The 19,238-nt window shown below is 48.1% G+C and overlaps 1 protein-coding gene across 1 annotated transcript in view; it reads right to left on the reverse strand.

Moving 5' to 3' along the window:
• Positions 1 to 19,238, reverse strand: part of LOC120939756 (NACHT, LRR and PYD domains-containing protein 12-like) — a 429,782-nt gene that overhangs the window by 104,404 nt on the left and 306,140 nt on the right. Inside the window, exons 8-9 of the mRNA XM_040352091.1 lie at positions 15,535 to 15,699; positions 9,845 to 10,009 (exon numbers count right to left, since the gene is read on the reverse strand). Of these exons, the coding sequence (XP_040208025.1) occupies positions 9,845 to 10,009; positions 15,535 to 15,699 (330 nt within the window). The remainder of the gene's footprint in view (positions 1 to 9,844; positions 10,010 to 15,534; positions 15,700 to 19,238) is intronic.

A 19,238-nucleotide genomic window follows, 5' to 3' on the forward strand; every position in this document is an offset into this window, starting at 1 on the left:
GGCAGCATAAAGTTCTCTGTGGCTTCTCCAGACCTTTTCACATCTGTCACATGTGCTCAGTGAGAACTTGCTCTCATCTGTGAAAACCCAGTGGCAGATCTGCCAATTCTGGTGTTCAATGGCAAATGCCAATTGAGCTCCATGGTGCTAAGCAGTGAACACAGGGCCCACTAGAGGACGTCGGGCCCTCAGGCCACCCTTATGAAGTGTTTCTGATTGGTCAGATAAATTTACACCAGTGGTCTGCTGGAGGTCATTTTGTAGGGCTCTGGCAGTGCTCATCCTATTCCTCCTTGCACAAAGGAGCAGATACTGATCCGGCTGATGGGTTAAGGACCTCCTACGACTCTGTCCAGCTCTCCCAGAGTAACTGACCGTCTCCTGAAATCTCCTCCATGCTCTTGAGACTGTGCTGGGAGACACAGCAAACCTTCTGGCAATGGCATGTATTGATGTGCCATCCAATGGAGTTGGACTGCCTATGCAACCTCTATAGCTTCTTTCCCTGGGGGCACCCATGTGTGCTCGCTCCCGAGTCTTGCTGCTAGAAGGATACAGTACCTGGTTCATTGTAAAGGGTAAGGTTCGGAGGAACGCTCTTGGGTCTCATCCTCGCACATACATATTCCTGTCCTCCTCTGTGCTTTCCATAGATGTTTTCCCCTGAAACATGGTGCCTCTCCAAGGGGGAGGGATCATTGAGGAGAGGGTATTGTCAGGTTTGGGCTCTCAGAAGCTCTCATCTCTGTGCTCAGCTGTCGGATAATTATCAGCACTCATTGGGCTAGATTCAGGTAGATTGGCGCATCTTTATACCGGTGTAGCGCATCTCATATGCGCTACGCCGACATAACTCTGAGAGGTAAGTACAGTATTCACAAAGCACTTGCTCCCAACGTTGCGCCGTCATAACTTAATTTCGTCGGCGTAAGTGGGTGTGACCTTATGCAAATGATGGTCCGAGCGTGGAGCAGTGTTTTACGCCTGGCGTATCATGAACAGAGCATGCGCAGTGACGTTGACGTATGAGCGATCCCATGTGCTCACAACTACGCCGGCTCAACTTCCTGTGATACGCCGGCCCACTGGCTTACGCCGAACGCATAAATACGCCCAGACATGCACCCGTCTGGTGCAACATTACATCCTGCTCCCCCCCCCCCCAGAAAGGTAATTCTGCTGTGCGATGGCGGCTGCTGGTAATGGAGGCAAGGAGAGGAGGAACAAAACTTCCCCAAGGAGGAGAAATCAATCATAATTGCTGGGATCGCCCAATATGACAAGTACCTCCATGGTGCCCTCAGTCACCAGACCAGCAAGGCTAGGAAGAAGGAGATCCTGGGGGAGCTCAGCCTGAAGGTCAGTGCCGTGGGGAATGCGACCAGGACCCCCGAGGTTATTCAAAAGAAGATCAATGATCTGAGAGGTCAGGTCCAGGAGAAGCTGGCAGCTATAAGGAAGCATGCCAGGGGCACGGGAGGAGGACCAGCCTCATCTATGTGTTTGACAAATGAGGAGATGATCGCCCAATGCCTGCAGCATGAGCAGGTTGAGGGCATGGAGGGATTTGACTCTGGTAAGCAGTCCTTGAGTTCAGGTAAATGTGTTTTAGCTCCTATACAGTGTGTAGCATGTGAGGAGGTGGAAGGGAATATGTGACAAGTGTGTGGGTCCACCAACATGTGAATGCTTTGTGTCATCCACAGATGTGCTGGAGGGAGCTGGGCCGTCGTCGGCTGCTGGGCGACCCACGCCATCCAGGGATGAGAGTGCCCACACCTCTCCTCTGGAGGAAGTAGTGGAGGAGCAGGGGGACGCGTTCTACCTCGTGGAGGAAAATGCCATCATGCCTGGACCCTCCTCCCCCATCAGGGGACCTTCCTCACCCTCCTTCCCCATCAGGGGACCCTCCTCCCCCATCAGGGGACCCTCCTCCCCCATCAGGGGAAGCTCCTCAAGGGCCCCCCATATACACGGCCCCAAGCCTCTCCTGCCCCCAGGAAGGCCACACAAAAAAACAGGGGTGTTCCTGAAGCCATCCAGGAGACTCTTGCGAGGGATCAGGCCCGCCAGACCCACCATGTGGGTGCTGTTGCCCGGGACATGGGGCGTCTCGCAGACAGCCTGGCCTCCTCGGCACAAATACCTGACTGTCTGCAGGATATAAGTGCAAACTGTGCAGGTATTGTGACTTGTGTTGGGGAGCTGCAGGCCACTACGTCACGGCTCTTGACAGAGGTCAAGAGCCTCACAGTGGCATTAAAGGCAAATACGGCTGCCATCGCGGCGGAGGGGAGGCACAGGAGGTGCCAGCATCAGCAGACCACCACCTGCCAGCTGCGGATGCACGCAGAGACCCCCGCGGTGCTCACCCGCATAGCCCTGGCGTTGGAGGGCAGGCAGCCAGAACCTGACAGGAGTGGCAGACTTGAGGAGGAGTCTCCTGCTGATGCCCCACCCCACCTGAAGTTCCCCCCAGGCAAGTGAGGAGCCAGATACGTGGCACCAGGCGAAGCCCACGACAGGGCAATTGAGTGCCATTTTTTTATTTTGTTGGCTCTGGTGAGGAGTTTTTTTTTTTATTTATTCTCCGGTGAGTTTTTTTTTTATTTATGCTCCGTTGAGGAGATTTTTTTTTATTACTGCACACGGTCAGTAGTGCAGGCTACAGTGTGACTGGTGTGTAAATGTGGGGGTGACACTCCTGCCAGTAAGGTGTGTCACACTGGGTCGTCGGGGAGAAGTTATCCCCACGACCGTGTGAATGTGGTATGAATGGACAGCGACATAATTGGGGCCTTGGCGCGGCATTGCTGCTCCCAAGTCCTGCATGGTGGACTTGGGCTAATTCAATGTGAAGTGTATGTGGTGTGTGTGAGCTAGGGACCACAGTGGTGTGCATGCGTGCATTCTCCTTGTGCCATGATGAATGTGTGTGTTTGACATGCAAAAATGCCTACCACGAGGCATCTCCTGACTGCTCTTCCCTCAGCAGACGGGGTAGCCTCGGTTTGGGGGGGACTGTGTGGTTCGGGGGTCAGGTCATCACGTATTTCAATCTCCAGGCCCTTTCTCATGGCGTAGTTGTGCAGCACGCAACATGCACCGATGATCTAGCACACAAAGTTTGGGGAATACAACAGGCCCCCCCCCGGACGTATCCAGGCATCGGAAACGTGACTTTAGGAGGCCAAATGTGCGTTCCACCACTGCACAGGGAAGTATGTGTGCATCATTGTATTTTCTCTCTCCTCTGGTTTCGGGATTCCGGAATGGAGTCAGGAGATGGGGCCCTAGTGCATATGAGGTTTTACCTGGAAGGGAAAAAGACAGGCGGATGTTAGTCATGCATGTGCCCCTCGTGATGTCTGCATCATGGGGTCAGACAGTCATGCCTGACACCCATGTCACTCACCAACCAGCCAGCTGTTCCCGTACACGTTCTGTTCGAATTCCGTTGGGATGGTGCTTTGACGGTATATGTAGCTGTCGTGGCTGGACCCTGGGTGTTTGGGCATCGGCTATCACCTGTACATTGATGGAATGCCACTGCTTCCGATTGCGGAATATGTGCTCTGTGGCACGGGGGGGCCGAAGTGCCACATGTGTGCAATCAATGGCCCCCACGGTGCGTGGGAATCCTGCAATCATGTAGAAATCCCGCATTGCCTCCAGTCGCAGGTGCTCATGGGTGGGTTTGATGAAGTGGTGGGACATGCGTGTAAGGATTGCGGGGATAACCTGGTGCACGCATCTGCTCATGGTGGTTTGTGACATCCCAGCCACGACTCGACTTGTACGCTGAAAAGATCCACTTGCAAGGAAATGCAGTGTTGCCAGTACCTTGACCAGTGGCTCCACTGCATGTGAGCGATGTGTCTTGCTGGTGATGTCATCATGCAGGGTTGTGGCTAATTCCAGGATGGCTTCAGGGCTGAATCTGAAAATGCGAAACACCTCCGAATCACCCATGCCAAAGACGTTCATGCGCGTGCGGTATATCCTCTCCCGTGCCCTCCCACGTAGCGGTGGACCCATTAGTAGTGCTAGGACCACAGCTGCCATGTGTTGTCCTGCAAGTGTGGTTGCTCAGCTCGTCCGTAACGGTGCTGCTGCAGCTACTCTCCAGCTGACTTGTGCAAGTCTGGTGCAAAGTTAGCCCTGCTTTATGAGGGGTAACTTTAGGCCGGGCGTACTACTTACGCGCACCGCATGCGCGTATGTTCGGGAATCAGCGTATCTCCCTCATTTGCATAGGAAAACAATGAGTGCGCCAGATGCGTTCGGCGTAAATATGCGCCTACGATACACCGGCGGAGGAAAGTTACGTCGGTCGGGAGAAGCCTATTTTCAGGCGTATCTAGTTCTGTGGGTACGGCGCATAGATACGACGGCGCACATTTAGACTTACGCGGCGTATCTCAAATTACGTCAGCGTAAGTCCTACCTGAATCTAGCCCATTGTTTCCACAGTGGCTCACCTGGTGATCATTACCTGCTCATCAGTTTTGCCTACAGCCAGCCCTTCTGGCTATTTAAACTGCCTTGTTCATTCCTTTGGTTCCTTCGCCTGATCAACATATCTTGAGTTTCTCTGCTGTGTTCCTGTAAAAGACTTTAACAGGCTGACGTCCCTTCTGGTTCCCGATCCTGTTCTTCTGTCTCAGACTATGCATATCTCTGGTCTTCCGATTACTGGCTTGTCTTGACTACCTGGTTTGGCTTCCGATCCCTGGATTATGTTTTCATTACGTTTACAGATCTGTATCATTTTTACAATTATATTAAAAGGTATGATATTTACTGTATTTTCTGACGCAGTCTGATTAATGGTTCCTGATAAGAGGCAGAGTGGGAGCTGATCATTGACCACTGGGAGAAGAGAATTTCCTACCATTTTTTTTCCCCCAGCGGTGACACAGACAGCAATAAAAATCTAATAGGGGTGGTACACAACTCTATCCACAACTAAAAAAAGTTTTGGTTTCTCTAGATACAATTCAGTAGCAAAAATGGGAGAACAGTCATGTACTGCATTGGCTACCGAAGCAATGAAGAATGGTGATCCAAAGTGATTACTATATTATGTTAGAAGGCTGGCCGCAGGCCAGCCTGAGTTTGTGGGAGGAGTCTGAGAGTACTTAAGACTCCCTCCCTGTCAGGGCTGGGTCGGCATCGGATTCAGGGTTGGCCCGGCCGGAGCACGTCACTTCCGGATTCCTGCAGAGCGGCGGTTGTCGTTCCTCTCCCGGGCACCATCGGAGACCTCCTGCCCCCCCTCTCATCCCTGGGTTACATCTCCACCAGCCTCGTGGGGGCCGCCCACCCGCTTCTCCTGGCGCTCATGCGGGGGGGGGGGAGGGGAGCGGGGAGGCCATCCATCCTCCACCCACCCACCTCTCCAGGGCTCCATCTGGCAGTAGGGAGCCGATAGCCCCCACTGTGCTCACGCTGATGGGGGAGGAGGTTTGTTGGTTCGCCGTCCGCTTCTCCCTGGCATCCCTGCATTTCATGCAGCATTGTTGGGGCCGCCCACCCGCTTCTCCCGGCGCTCACGCCGGGCATCATGGTCCCGGTCGGTACGCTGACAATCTGGGGGAGCGGGAGCCACTACCGTTGATTCTCACGCTAGCTCCATGGGGGGGTTGGGGCTCGCCTCCCGGTAGTCACGTGGGGGAATCCTGGATTACTTCCCTTCTCCTGGTCCATGCAGGTGCTCACTCTGGTAGCACGAGGGGGTGTGTCCATCTATCCAGCCACTTCTCCTGGGCATGTTTGGGTCTTGAGGGGGGGGGCATTCTCCACACATCCCTGATTATAACGGTGGGGGGGGTTCACCTCTCTGCTACAGGGGGTCGCACACAGGCTGCATGAGGGGGGCTGTCTACCCGCATCTCCAAGGGTCATGCTGGCAGCATGGGGGGGGGGGGGGAGTCCACCTTTTTTCCCGTGGTCACGCTAGCTGTATGGGAAGGGGAGGGCATCCACCCACATCTCCATGAGTCACGCTGGCAGTATTTCCTTGCATTACTTGCATTTTTATAGCGTTCCGTTCAGCGTTTTCAGTCTGTGTTGCCATAGCGTTCATGCTCCAGGGGTTTCTGTCCCGGCATTCTGTCATAGCATTCACGTCTGCCCAGGTTTGCTGTCATTGCTTTGCCTCAACGTTTCAGGCTCCGCATTCTGCCCCAGGGTTTCTGTCATAGCCTTTCAGTCTCAGTGTTCCTGTCATGCGTTTCTGCCCCAGGTTTGCGGTCATTGCATTTTCAGTCTTAGCATTCTGTCACAGCGTTTCTGCCCCAGGTTTCTGTCATTGCATTTCTTCCATAATCTGTCAGTCTCAGCATTTTGTCACAGCGTTTCTGCCCTAGGTTTTCTGTCATTGCATTTTCAGTCTCAGCATTCTGTCATAGCGTTTCTGTCATTGCTTTTTCAGTTTCAGCTTTCTGTCATAGCGTTTCTGCCCCAGGTTTCTGTCTTTGCATTTTCAGTCTCAGTGTTCTGTCATAGCATTTCTGCCCCAGGTTTCTGTCTTTGCAGTTTCAGGCTCAGCGTTTCTCTCATACTATTACTGCCCCGGGTTTTCTGTCATCACATTTTGCCATAGCGTTTCAGTCTCAGCATTTCTGCGGCCCCCCCGATTTCTGTCATAGCATTGCTGCCCCCACGATTCATGTCATTAGCGTTTCTGCCCCATGATTTATGTCATAGCATTGATGCCCCCACATTTTCTGTCATAATGTTTGTTTGTCATGGCGGTGTCTTTGTGGTTACTATAAGCCAGATTCAGAAAGACTTAGGCTGGCGTATCAGTAGATACGACAGCCTAAGTCTGAATTTGCGCCGGCGCTAATTTAAGCGTATTCTGGTAACCAGATACGCTTAAATTAGGCTCAGATACGAGCGGTGTAAGTGTCTTACACCGTCGAATCCCAAAGTGTAATTTTTAGGCTGACCGCTAGGTGGCGCTTCCATTGCGGTCGGCGTAGAATATGTAAATCACTAGATACGCCTATTCACGAACGTACGCCCGGCTGACGCAGTACAGATACGTCGTTTACGTAACGCATTATTGGGCCTAAAGTTATTCCATCAAATAGCTGGAATAGTAATGTTAAGTATGGCCGCCGTTCCCGCGTCGAAATTCGAAAATTTTACGTCGTTTGCGTAAGTCGTCCGTGAATAGGGATTTACGTCATTTACGTCCTTGTCGAAACCAATAGGACCGTGCGGCGTACTTTGCCGCAATGCACACTGGGATATGTACACGGACGGCGCATGCGCCGTTCGTAAAATACGTCAATCACGTCAGGTCAACCCCCATTAACATAAAACACGCCCCCTTAGCCGAATTTGAATTAGGCGCCCTTACGCCCGCCCGATTTATGCTACGCCGCCGTAACTTAGCAGGCAAGTACTTTGTGAATCATGTACTTGCCTCGCTAACTTACGGCGGCGTAGTGTAAATGCCATACGCTACGCCGCCGCAACTATGCGCCCGCCATCCTGAATCCAGCTACATGTCTCATTGTACTTTTGTCCACGTTGCACCTGGGACGATTAGCTAGTGCTCACATCTGTCACGTCTACAGATTCTTACGGGCTGAGGTTTCGTTTTGAATGATTGTTGGCCACAATCTTCTCGCCCGCATACAATATGTCATACGATGCACGTTCATTCGTTTCACCTATACGATCACCCACCACTGTCCATGGGTACACTAGCCCTGAGTGTTCAGTTAAATTTCCTGTCTCTGCGCTGCCGGTTACTCGGTCTCACGTGTCAGTCACACTGGGGGGGCTGTCATCAGGTTCATTCACGCACAGCGATCTTGATGTTTCTGCTCATATTCTCATACATAGGTAGGCACAGAGGGGCATTGTTGTTTCATGTCTGTTTTCTGTCTTGTCTAGGTTGTGTTTCCTTAACTTTGGCGTGCTGCACTTCTCTGTCATGACCAGTTCACGTGCATCCCTTCCACCACGTGAGGGTCTTCAGTGCAGTGTAGCACCCCGCCATCTAGGAGTCAGTCCATACTTCAACACTCAGCTGAGTTTGGCTCAGGGACCGGCGGTTCGCTTCGGTTTCCAAGTTGTCCCAGATACTCTCACTCACCAGCATGGTTCAGGTACTAGGCATACTCTGGTATGCAGTGTCAGGTGGGCCAAGCATGCTCTCCTCAACCTGGTATGGTTGTAAATCAGGATGGAGGCAATTGTGATTCATGCACTCAGCAGCAGGGTGTCAGCACACCCCTAGCTCCTGCTTTTCTTCCATTTCTGCCGGCCATGTCATCATCCCTTTGGGTCCGGTTTATCAGGCCTACTGGTTTTATGGCTAAGCCATGGGTGTTCCTTGTCAGGGGCAGGGGTGGATTCTCCCATCCTTGATTTTCTGGCGTTCCTACTGGAGGTACTTTCAGACCTGCTTACGGGGCTCATCACTGCATCATCAGGTTTTCCATAGGGTTTTGGCTTCAGCTGACAGTCATGCTTTCGTTACCAATCAAGTTCTGGAGGCAGCTTTTCCAGGGGTGGTTGGTCTGGTTTCTCTACCTTCATGCTGTAGTAAGGGGCTGGGCCTTTTAGGTACCTAGTGGCGAGTTCCAATAGCATTGCTAATATGGGCTGCTCTTTCCTGCGAGACTTTTCATTAGGTACTTGTCCGTGGTCTGGCGTTTCAGCACTTGTGCAGTTGGGGGGAGGTTTGCGTCGGCTTCCATACCGATATCAGCTATCCCTGCGCTCAATCCCATTAGTCCTGCTGTTGTCAAGGTAAGTCTATTTGTGCATCTTCATCGGGTCGTGCTTCTGGCTGTAACCTGCCAACCAAGTCCATCAGGTAGGAACGGGTTCTGTGTGTCCAGCATGGTTCCATGTTTAACGATGTTTGTTGCCTTAGCGCATGGGCCTTATCCATCGGCTCCGTCAACATATCCATCAGGTATCCAGCACTTCAGGCTCCTGCCAGTTTGTAAATTTTTTGCAACTCACCCTCTCACTTTCCCATACCAAGTATGGGTAGGCCAGGGGTTGGGGGGTTTCCTCACAGAGCTAAGTCACTGGTGGCCGGTTGAAGTATTCGTTCTGTTAGGCCGTTATTGCAGGGGCTCCTCGGGCCAGCCCTGGCTCCAATTGCCCCCACGTATTCTCTCATCACAAGCACTTCAGGCTCTCGTCTGGGTTGTGTCGGGCAGCAGGCTCGTTCCAATCTTTAGCAGGGAATTCGTTGAGTTCTGGGCACCTTCACACGTTCAGCAGGGGCTTCCTTCTATCACAGGTCATGAGTCAGTGGCTTCTCCTGTCATAACGGGTACTTATCGGTTTTACATACTCTTGCCATCCGGGCGCGTGCTGCATTACTTGATGGCCGCTTATCTACCCCTCTTCACCTAAATATGTGTATTTTTCCCTCTTCTCAGGCATACCGACCAGCAGGCCAAAGGCACACCTCAGGCCTTGGTTATTGGGGTTATCGCATTCCTTATTCGAAGACTCTGATTACAAGTTAGAAGGCTGGCCGCAGGCCAGCCTGAGTGTGTGGGAGGAGTCTGAGAGTACTTAAGACTCCCTCCCTTTTAGGGCTGGGTCGGCGTCGGTTTCAGGGTTCCCACCCACCCGTTCCCCCAGCTTTCATACATACTCATTGTACATTTTTCTTATTCTTACATTCAGGGTATGCCCTCTTCTCAGGCATACCGACCAGCAGGCCAAAGGCATACCCCTCAGGCCTTGGTTATTGGGGTTATCGCATTCCTTACTTGAAGACTCTGATTACAAATATTTTTGGGGTGAAAAAAAAACAACCATACAAGAAAATAGTTTTAAAGCCTATTTTACTCACAGCAATTCCTTTATCCGGCTTGTGGTCAGAGCGCTCATCAGATCACTGAAATGAGGACCCTCCAGATTGTTCTTGGACAGGTCCAGTTTCTCCAATATCCAATTATTTTCTACTCCCAATGTTAGGTGGGTGCAGGAACTGTCTGTCAGGTTATTACCATACAAACTGTAGAAGAGAAAGATAAAAAAAATACATTAAATAAAAAATCCACAATGAATCTAAAGTGTATGTAAACCCTAAGAATGCACATCTCTGTTTTCCTCTTGGCCTGTTGAGAATACAGTTGATATTGATATTTTGCTACAAAATACTTGTTGACCCTTCAGGAGCTGGTAACGTCTTGTACAAATATTGAGTTGTTTTATAAGACCTGCCCAGTCCTTGGCTGCCCTGGAAGGAGACGCAAATAGTGAGAAGGTACAATAATCTGACTGCCCTCTCACAATGATGGTGGTGACCATTCTTACCACCAATGCCAGCAAAAAGAGGTGGGAAGTGCATTTTTCCAACTAGTATGCTCAGGGCAGGTGGAGTCATTCTATTTCCTATTCTCCAAATCACCTAGAACTGAAAGTGTGGGTGTTTTTTTTTCTCTCTCTCTTTCTCCTCTTCCCCTTTCTAGGGGGGGGGGGGGGGGTTAGGATCCAAAAACACATAATTTAGAGGGGGATACTACAATTATAAATTCGAATACACATATATAACATCTTAAACACAACTTTTTTTTCTGGGGTGTTTACCCCTCAATAAGGGAGGTAAACTTGAATCACAGATAAATAAATATAAGAAGGCACCATACAGTGGGGATTGAAAGTTTGGGCACCCCAGGTAATTTGTATTAATGTGCATAACAAAGCCAAGGAAAGATAGAAAAATCTCCAAAAGGCATCAAATTACGGATTAGACATTCTTATAATATGTCAAAAAAAGTTAGATTTTATTTCCATCATTTACACTTTCAAAATTAAAGAAAACAAAAAAATGGTGTCTGCAAAAGTTTGGGCACCCTGCAGAATTTATAGCATGCACTGCCCCCTTTGCAAAGCTGAGACCTGCCAGTGTCATGGATTGTTCTCAATCATCGTCTGGGAAGACCAGGTGATGTCAATCTCAAAGGTTTTAAATGCCCAGACTCATCTGACCTTGCCCCAACAATCAGCACCATGGGTTCTTCTAAGCAGTTGTCTAGAAAACTGAAACAGAAAATAGTTGACGCTCACAAAGCTGGAGAAGCTATAAGAAGATAGCAACGCGTTTTCACATGTCAATATCCTCTGTTCGGAATGTAATTAAGAAATGTCAGTCGTCAGGAACAGTGGAAGTTAAAGGAAGATCTGGAAGACCAAGAAAAATATCAGACAGAACAGCTCGCAGGATTGTGAGAAAAGCAATTCAAACCCACGTTTGACTGCACGATCCCTCCAGAAAGATCTGGCAGACACTGGAGTTGTGGTACACTATTCCACTATAAAGAGATGCTTGTACAAATATGGTCTTCATGGAAGAGTCATCAGAAGAAAACCTCTTCTACGTCCTCAGCGTTTGAACTTTGCAAATGAACATATAGACAAACCTGATGTATTTTGGAAACAAGTTCTGTGGACCGATGAGGTTAAAATATAACTTTTTGGCCGGAATAAGGCCCCATACACACGAGAGAATTTATCCGCGGATACGGTCCAGCGGACCGTTCCCACGGATAAATCCTCTCAAAGATTTCCGCAGATTTCTATGCGATGGAGTGTACTCACCATCGCATTGAAATCCGCGCGGAAATCCTCTGGCGATGACGTGTCGCGCCGTCGCCGCGATTATGACGCTGCGACAGGCGCGACGCTGTCATATAAGGAATTCCACGCATGTGTCAAATCATTACGACGCGTGCGGGGAATCCCTTTGGACGGATGGATCCGGTGAGTCTGTACAGACGAGCGGATCCATCCGTTGGGATGGACTTCAGCAGATGGATTTGTTGAGCATGTCAGCAAATATTCATCTGCTGGAAATCCATCCCAGGGGAGATTTATCCGCGGATAAAGATCCGCTGGCGTGTACACACCATAGGATCTATCCGCAGAAACCCATTTGCTGGGATTTATCTGCGGATGGATTCTATGGTGTGTATGGGGCCTGAGAAGGTACGTTTGGAGAATAAAGGGCACAGAATTTAATGAAAAGAACCTCTGTCCAACTGTTAAGCATGGGGGTGGATCAATCATGCTTTGGGGTTGTATTACAGCCAGTGGCACAGGGAACATTTCACGAGTAGAAGGAAAAATGGATTCAATAAAATTTCAGCAAATATTTTGGATGGTAACTTGATGCCATCTGTGAAAAAGCTGAAGTTAAAGAGAGGATGGCTTCTACAAATGGATAATGATCCTAAACACACCTCAAAATCCATGGGGGATTACATCAAGAGGCGTAAACTGAAGGTTTTGCCATGGCCTTCACAATCTCCTGACCTCAACATAATTGAAAATCTATGGATAGAGCTTATAAGAGCAGTGCGTGACAGATAAGCTGTGATACTTTGCAAAGGGGGCAGTACAAGGTATTAACTTTGCAGGGTGCCCAAACTTTTGCAGACGCCATTTTTTTGTTTTCTGTCATTTTGAAAGTGTAAATGATGGAAATAAAATCTAACTTTTTTTTACATATTATAAGAAGGTCTAATCTGTAATTTGATGCCTTTTGGAGATTTTTCCATTTTCCTTGGCTTCGTTATGCACATTAATACAAATTTTTACCTGGGGGTGCCCAAACATTCGATCCCCACTGTATATATTAATACATTCTTTATAGTCACAAACCCTTTCTTACGTTCTCCCTCCCCCCTTTTTTTTTGGGGGGGGGGGGGAGACTGGAAACCAACCATATAGTAAAGGAAGGTAGTATCGAGCTGCCTTCTAAGTGTTAAGGCATGTTAAATGTTATATGTAAAGAAAAAATTTAATAAAGAAGAGATTAAACAAAAAAAAGATAGGAGAAGCGTTAAGAGCATTTGCACCACTGCTTTAGTGGTACAACAAAGTTGTAGATGGACAACAAGATAGCAGTGGTCATTATCTTCAATCATAGCGGTACTTCATAGCTTACTTCAAAATATTTTTTTTTGCAATAAATAGAAAATTAGTGGCGCAAACTGGTGATCTCCAGTAGGGTGTGACCTATGGTGCCCATGTGTCCCGGATTGCCCTGCAATTCGCATTTGTGCCCCGGGCACCTTCATTCTGGGACAATACAGTGTCCCGGAATGAAATGAGGACACACAGCCACCCTAATATAGAAGATTGCGAAACTGGTTGCTAGGGCCACCCTGCCTGGCATCTAGCAACCAGTGACATCACATTCACAGAGTCTCAGAGCGAGGCCAAGAGGAGCATGGTCTTTACCCAGTGCTGCCCTGCACTCTGAGTCCACCCACCTTCTCTCCTTCTCTGGACACGGCAGCAGCACCCAGAGAGAGCAGCCAGAGCATCTTCACTTTGTCTCCTCCTGACTCCTGCAATCTTCAGTGACCTCCCAGCGGGTGGCAGCATTTTGCAGTGCTGGCTGGCTTAGATCCACGACTCGGTTTTGTCCCATCTCCTGCAGTGCATTGCCTGACTTCTCCTCCTCCCGCCTCTGGCCCAAGCTGCCTGAAAGGGCCCCCCAGCCTGGACCAGGGAACAAAGACCGGTGCTCAACTGCTCACCACACCAGACCAGTCCAGATTAAAAGGTGAGCAAATGGAACCTGATTGAAGCAGGTCAAGTGAAAAATCGGGGCACTGGCGCTGGGGACAGTACAGTAATAAATGAGGCTGACAAAGTGGAGCACTGCCCTGGGGGGCAATAAAAAATGAGGCTGACAAGTGGGGGGGCAATAAAAAACATATATGTAGAAAATGTATACTACCTGTCTCCACTGGTGATCACTGTCTGCTTTTGTTTTTACAAAAAATGGCAAAAAAAGTATTGAAAATCATATTTTTTTCGCTCGTACGAGGGCGTGCACACTGTCCTTGAATGGCTGTTTGGAAATGTGGTCACCCTAGTGTGACCATAGATAAGCATAAGATATAGGGGACCTGGATGAAACTAAAAACGAAAACCCTAAAAAATGATGTCCATATAAAGAGACGTGGCAGTCTTAAAATCATAAAGTGGTAACAAAGTCCATCCACAAATGGCAGCTTCCCAATGAGAACCTAAAGCGGATTCCAGCAGCAGCTATAATATACAAGCAGAGAGGCGCCTCCAAGTGTAGGAATAAAATACCACTTTAAAAAAAGTACAAACAATTGGCAACTCACATAGCAAGTAGTAAAATGGGCACATCAGAATGGAGGAATCCTGTGTAAGCGGTCATCAGTGTCCATCAGCCATGGCACCGGCTCCCGCCGTAGTCTGTCACTCGTTACCCGGAAATCAACCGCGAGATGGAGCGCGTTCAGAGTGAGGCATGAAGTGTGGCCCGGGGCGTGATGACGTAACTGGATGTGCAAAGCGTTTCCGAGAATGTGTCCTGCGAGTGTTTTTTCCCCTTGCTTTGTGCACTGGTCTAAATAATTTGGTTGGAGGGGGGATTATGGTGCGTGGGGTTGTTTTTCAAGGGTTGGGTTTGGCCCCTTAGTTTCAGTGAGGGGAATTCTTAAGGCGTCGGCATACCTAAACATTTTGGAGAATTTCATGCTCCCAACTTTGTGGTAACAGTTTGGGGACGGCCCCTTCCTGTTCTAACATGACTGTGCACCAGTGGACAAAGCAAGGTCCATAAAGACATGGATGAGCGAGTTTGGGGTGAACTGGCCTGCACAGAGTCTTGATCTCAACCTGATAGAACACCTTTGGGATGAATTAGAGCAGAGACTGCAAGCCAGGCCTTCTCATCCAACATCAGTGCCTGACCTCACAAATGGTTTTCTGAAAGAAAGGTTAAACATTACCAAAGACACCCTCCTAAACCTTGTGGACATACTTCCCAGAAGAGTTGAAGCTGTTATAGCTGCAAATGGTGGGCCAACTCAATATTGAACCCGTACGGACTAAGACTGGGATGTCATTAAAGGTCATGTGCGTGTAAAGGCAGGTGTCCCAATACTTTTGATAATATAGTGTATATTGGCCTCATTTTTGTGGTATATGCATAATCTCCTCCTTCAAATCAAATAGTCAAGTACTCTCCAAACAATGTCTCTTGTTCTGGACGGGGAGTCAGGGGTGTGTAGAGCCCCATGAGCTTGATTCGGTTTAATTGATGTTATTAACCGCTTGCGGACCACCCACCATACATATACTGTGGCAGGGTGACCGCTCTGTGCTAGATCACGTACCTAGAAAGTGATCCGTGTGTCGGGGTAGGAAGCACGCAAGCAGCTGTGCTGCGATTTGCTGCAGCACAAGCCAACCAACGGGTGTCGGTCACTGATTGGTCGTCAGCATCCGACAAACGCCTCTGGTAATTACAGAAGAGTGCCCCGTACACTTTTCTACTTCAGACTTACTGCAGTTATGAAAACTGGCTCTATCCACCCCTTTTCCCCGTGTCCATTCACAGATTGCTGTGCACACTGAATGGTTCAAAAATACACATTGTTCTATGAATCAGTTCTGTCTTTATGAATGGAGTGGATATACAGTACCTAATATTTATGAGTTTAAGATGTAAAAGTGCCCCAGACATTTATTGTTACAATCATTTCTTACAGTAATTCCTCTATACAGCTTGTGGTCAGATCTGTCATCAGATCCCTGAAATGAGGACCCTCCAGATTATTATTAGACAGGTCCAGTCTCCTCAGTGTCCAGTTATATCTTATTCCTGATGCCAGGTGGGTGCAGGAACTGTCTGTCAGGTGATTACTGTACAAACTGCAGAAGAGAAGAATGTTAAAAAGAACATGAGTAGGTGCACATGTGCAGGACTAACAATGTTAATTTAGTCTACCAAAATATTTCCATCAAATAAATTGATACAATTTTAGTCGCCCAAAATACAACTAAAACAATTGAGATGACTAAAATACGACTAAAACTAAAATGGCATTTTAGTCAAAAGACTATGACTAAAACTAAATTGAAATCTGACATCAAAATTAACACTGGACTACCACACAAGAATATGTAAAGGGCATCTACTAAGCTGCTCAAAAGGAAAAACAAAAAAAAAAAAGGAGGAAAAAAGGCTTCTATTATTTTTTCTTAACCACTTAAGGACCGCCTCCTGCACATTTACGTCGGCAGAATGGCACGGCTGGGCACATGCATGTACAGGTACGTCCTGTGCTAGTGCCCAGCCGTGGGTCGCGGGTGGTGCGAAGCTCCGGGACCGACGGACCCGATCGCCGCTGGAGTCCCACGATCGGTTCCCGGAGCTGAAGAATGGGGAGAGCCATGTGTAAACACGGCTTCCCCGTTCTTCACTGTGGCGGCGCCATCAATCGTATGATCCCTTTTATAGGGATACACAATCGATGACGTCACACCTACAGCCACACCCCCCTACAGTTCTAAACACACATTAGGTCACACATAACCCCTTCAGCGCCCCCTTGTGGTTAACTCCCAAACTGCAATTGTCATTTTCACAATAAACAATTTTTTGCTGTGAAAATGACAATGGTCCCAAAAATGTGTCAAAATTGTCCGAAGTGTCCACCATAATGTCGCAGTCACGAAAAAAATCGCTGATCGCCGCCATTACTTGCAAAAAAAAAAAAAAAATTATAAAAATGCAATAAAACTATCCCCTATTTTGTAAACGCTATAAATTTTGCGCAAACCAACCGATAAACGCTTATTGTGATTTTTTTTTACCAAAAATAGGTACCAAAAGAATACATATCGGCCTAAACTGAGGAAAAAATATATTTTTTTATATATATTTGGGGGATATTTATTATAGCAAAAAGTTAAAAATATTGCATTTTTTTCAAAATTGTCGCTCTATTTTAGTTTATAGCGCAAAAAATGAAAATCGCAGAGGTGATCAAATACCACCAAAAGAAAGCTCTATTTGTGGGGGGGAAAAAAGACGCCAATTTTGTTTGGGAGCCACGTTGCACGACCGCGCAATTGTCTGTTAAAGCAACGCAGTGCCGAATCGCAAAACCTGGCCAGGTCCTTTAGCTGCCTAAAGGTCCGGGTCTTAAGTGGTTAATATTTAATGTTGGTAATATATTCAGGTAATATGTGCAATGGCATTACAGCCAACAGAGTTTACATTTTTTTTATATTTTCATGTAGTACTTCTGTTTGTCAAAAAGCAATATATTTGTTTGTTTATGAAGCTTGGTTTTATTTATAAAGACGTTATACATCACAACAGATAAATCTGTCTGTAGTGCGTGTTCAAACCTTAATACCAGAAATTCAGATGACTAAAATAGGACTAAAACGAAAATGGCATTTTAGTCAGAAGACTACAACTAAAACTAAATCGAAATTTGATGTCAAAATTAACATCGATGAGCATCTACTGTAGTCAGGCTGTGGAAGGTAGAATTATTGTTGGTTTATTATTATTTTTGCTGTCTCGATCATATAAAATACATCTAGGATAAAAATTATAGACCCTTCATTTCTTTGTAAGTGAGCAAACTTACACAACTTACACAATCTGCAGGGGAAACAATCATTATTTTCCGCACTGTATAATTAACCCTGTCTGTACTGTGCTGGTAGATTTCCCTATCAGTTGTTACATAGTAGGTGAGGTTGAAAAAGTCTATCAACTCCAACCTATGTGTGTGATTATATCTCAGTATTACATTGTATTTCTCTGTATGCAATGGTCATTCAGGTGCTTATCAAATAGTTTCTTTAAACTATCGGATGCCCCCCCACTGAAACCACCGCCTGTGGAAGGGAATTCCACATTCTTACCGCTCTTACAGTAAAGAACCCTCTACGTAGTTTAAGGTTAAACCTCTTTTCTTCCAATTTTACCAGAGAATTAATGCATTCCACCAGTCTATGTATGTGATGTATGGGTAATAGCACTGACTTTCTGTTTATACTTTGTCTTATTAAACTCCCTTCTGCAAAAAAAGTTTTCTCCCTATTGTGGGGTCACCAGTACGGTATTTGTGCATTATAATCATATCCCCTCTCAAGTGTCTCTTTTCCAGAGAGGATAAGTTCAGTGCTTGCAGCCTTTCTTCATAACCAATATCCTCCAGTCCCTTTATTAGTTTTGCTGCCCTTCTCTGTACTCGCTCCATTTCCAAGACATCCTTCCTGAGAACTGGTGCCCAGAACTGGACCGCATACTCCAGGTGCGGCCGGACCAGAGTCATGCCATTGCTGAGCCTATCCTCTACTAGGACCCCCAGATCCTTCTCTATCTTAGATTCCCCCAGAGGCCCCCCCCCCCACCTCCAGTGTATAGATTGCATTCATGTTTTTGCCACCCAAATGCATTATTTTACATTTTTCCACATTAAACCTTATTGTCTATGTAGTTGCCCACTCCATTAAGTTGTTCAGATCTTCTTTCAAGGTTTCCACATTCTGCAGAGAAGTTATTGCCCTGCTTATCTTAGTATCATCTGCAAATACAGAGATTGAACTGTTTATCCCATTGTCCGGGTCGTTTATGAATAAATTAAATAGGATTGGTCCCAGCACCAGGGGCAGATCTGGGGGAGGGGGGGGGGGTTCAACGGGTCAATTGCCCTCCCGAGAAAATAGTAAACAGGCTGTGCTGATGCCGACCCCCATTAGTCGTTGCTGACAGGCTCTCTGTGAAGGGACACAGGCACTGGCAGAGCTGCAGCTGTGGGGAATTTACACCCACCCTCTCCTCCTTGAGCCGAGCATTCATCTGGCAAGGCCCACTCCTATTGGCTACATTCAGAGCCAATGACTGGTAAACTACAACTTATAGGATTATGGGACATGTAACCCCGGATACCAGCAAGCCTCAGCATGAGTCCCTGAGAGGACTGCAGCCCCCAACATGCCGAGCAGGAGGAGGGGAGAGGAAGAGAGGAGAAAAGGGACCATGACGCTGTCACGTGGTGGGAGCCATTGATTCTATTATTATCATCCAAGGTAAGAACTTATCTCCCCTCCACCTGGCTGCATCCACCCTTTCCTCCCCTCCACCTGGCTGCATCCACCCGGTCCTCCCCTCCACCTGGCTGAATCCACCCTGTCCTCCCCTCCACCTGGCTGAATCCACCCTGTCCTCCCCTCCACCTGGCTGCATCCACCCTGTCCTCCCCTCCACCTGGCTGCATCCACCCTGTCCTCCCCTCCAACTGGCTGCATCCACCCTGTCCTCCACTTCCACCTGGCTGCATACACCCTGTCCTCCCCTTCCACCTGGCTGCATCCACCCTGTCCTCCCCTTCCACCTGGCTGCATCCACCCTGTCCTCCCCCTGGCTGCATCCACCCTGTCCTCCC

The sequence above is a fragment of the Rana temporaria genome, chromosome 5, assembly GCF_905171775.1.
Source record: "Rana temporaria chromosome 5, aRanTem1.1, whole genome shotgun sequence".
Classification (NCBI taxonomy): Eukaryota; Metazoa; Chordata; class Amphibia; order Anura; family Ranidae; genus Rana; species Rana temporaria.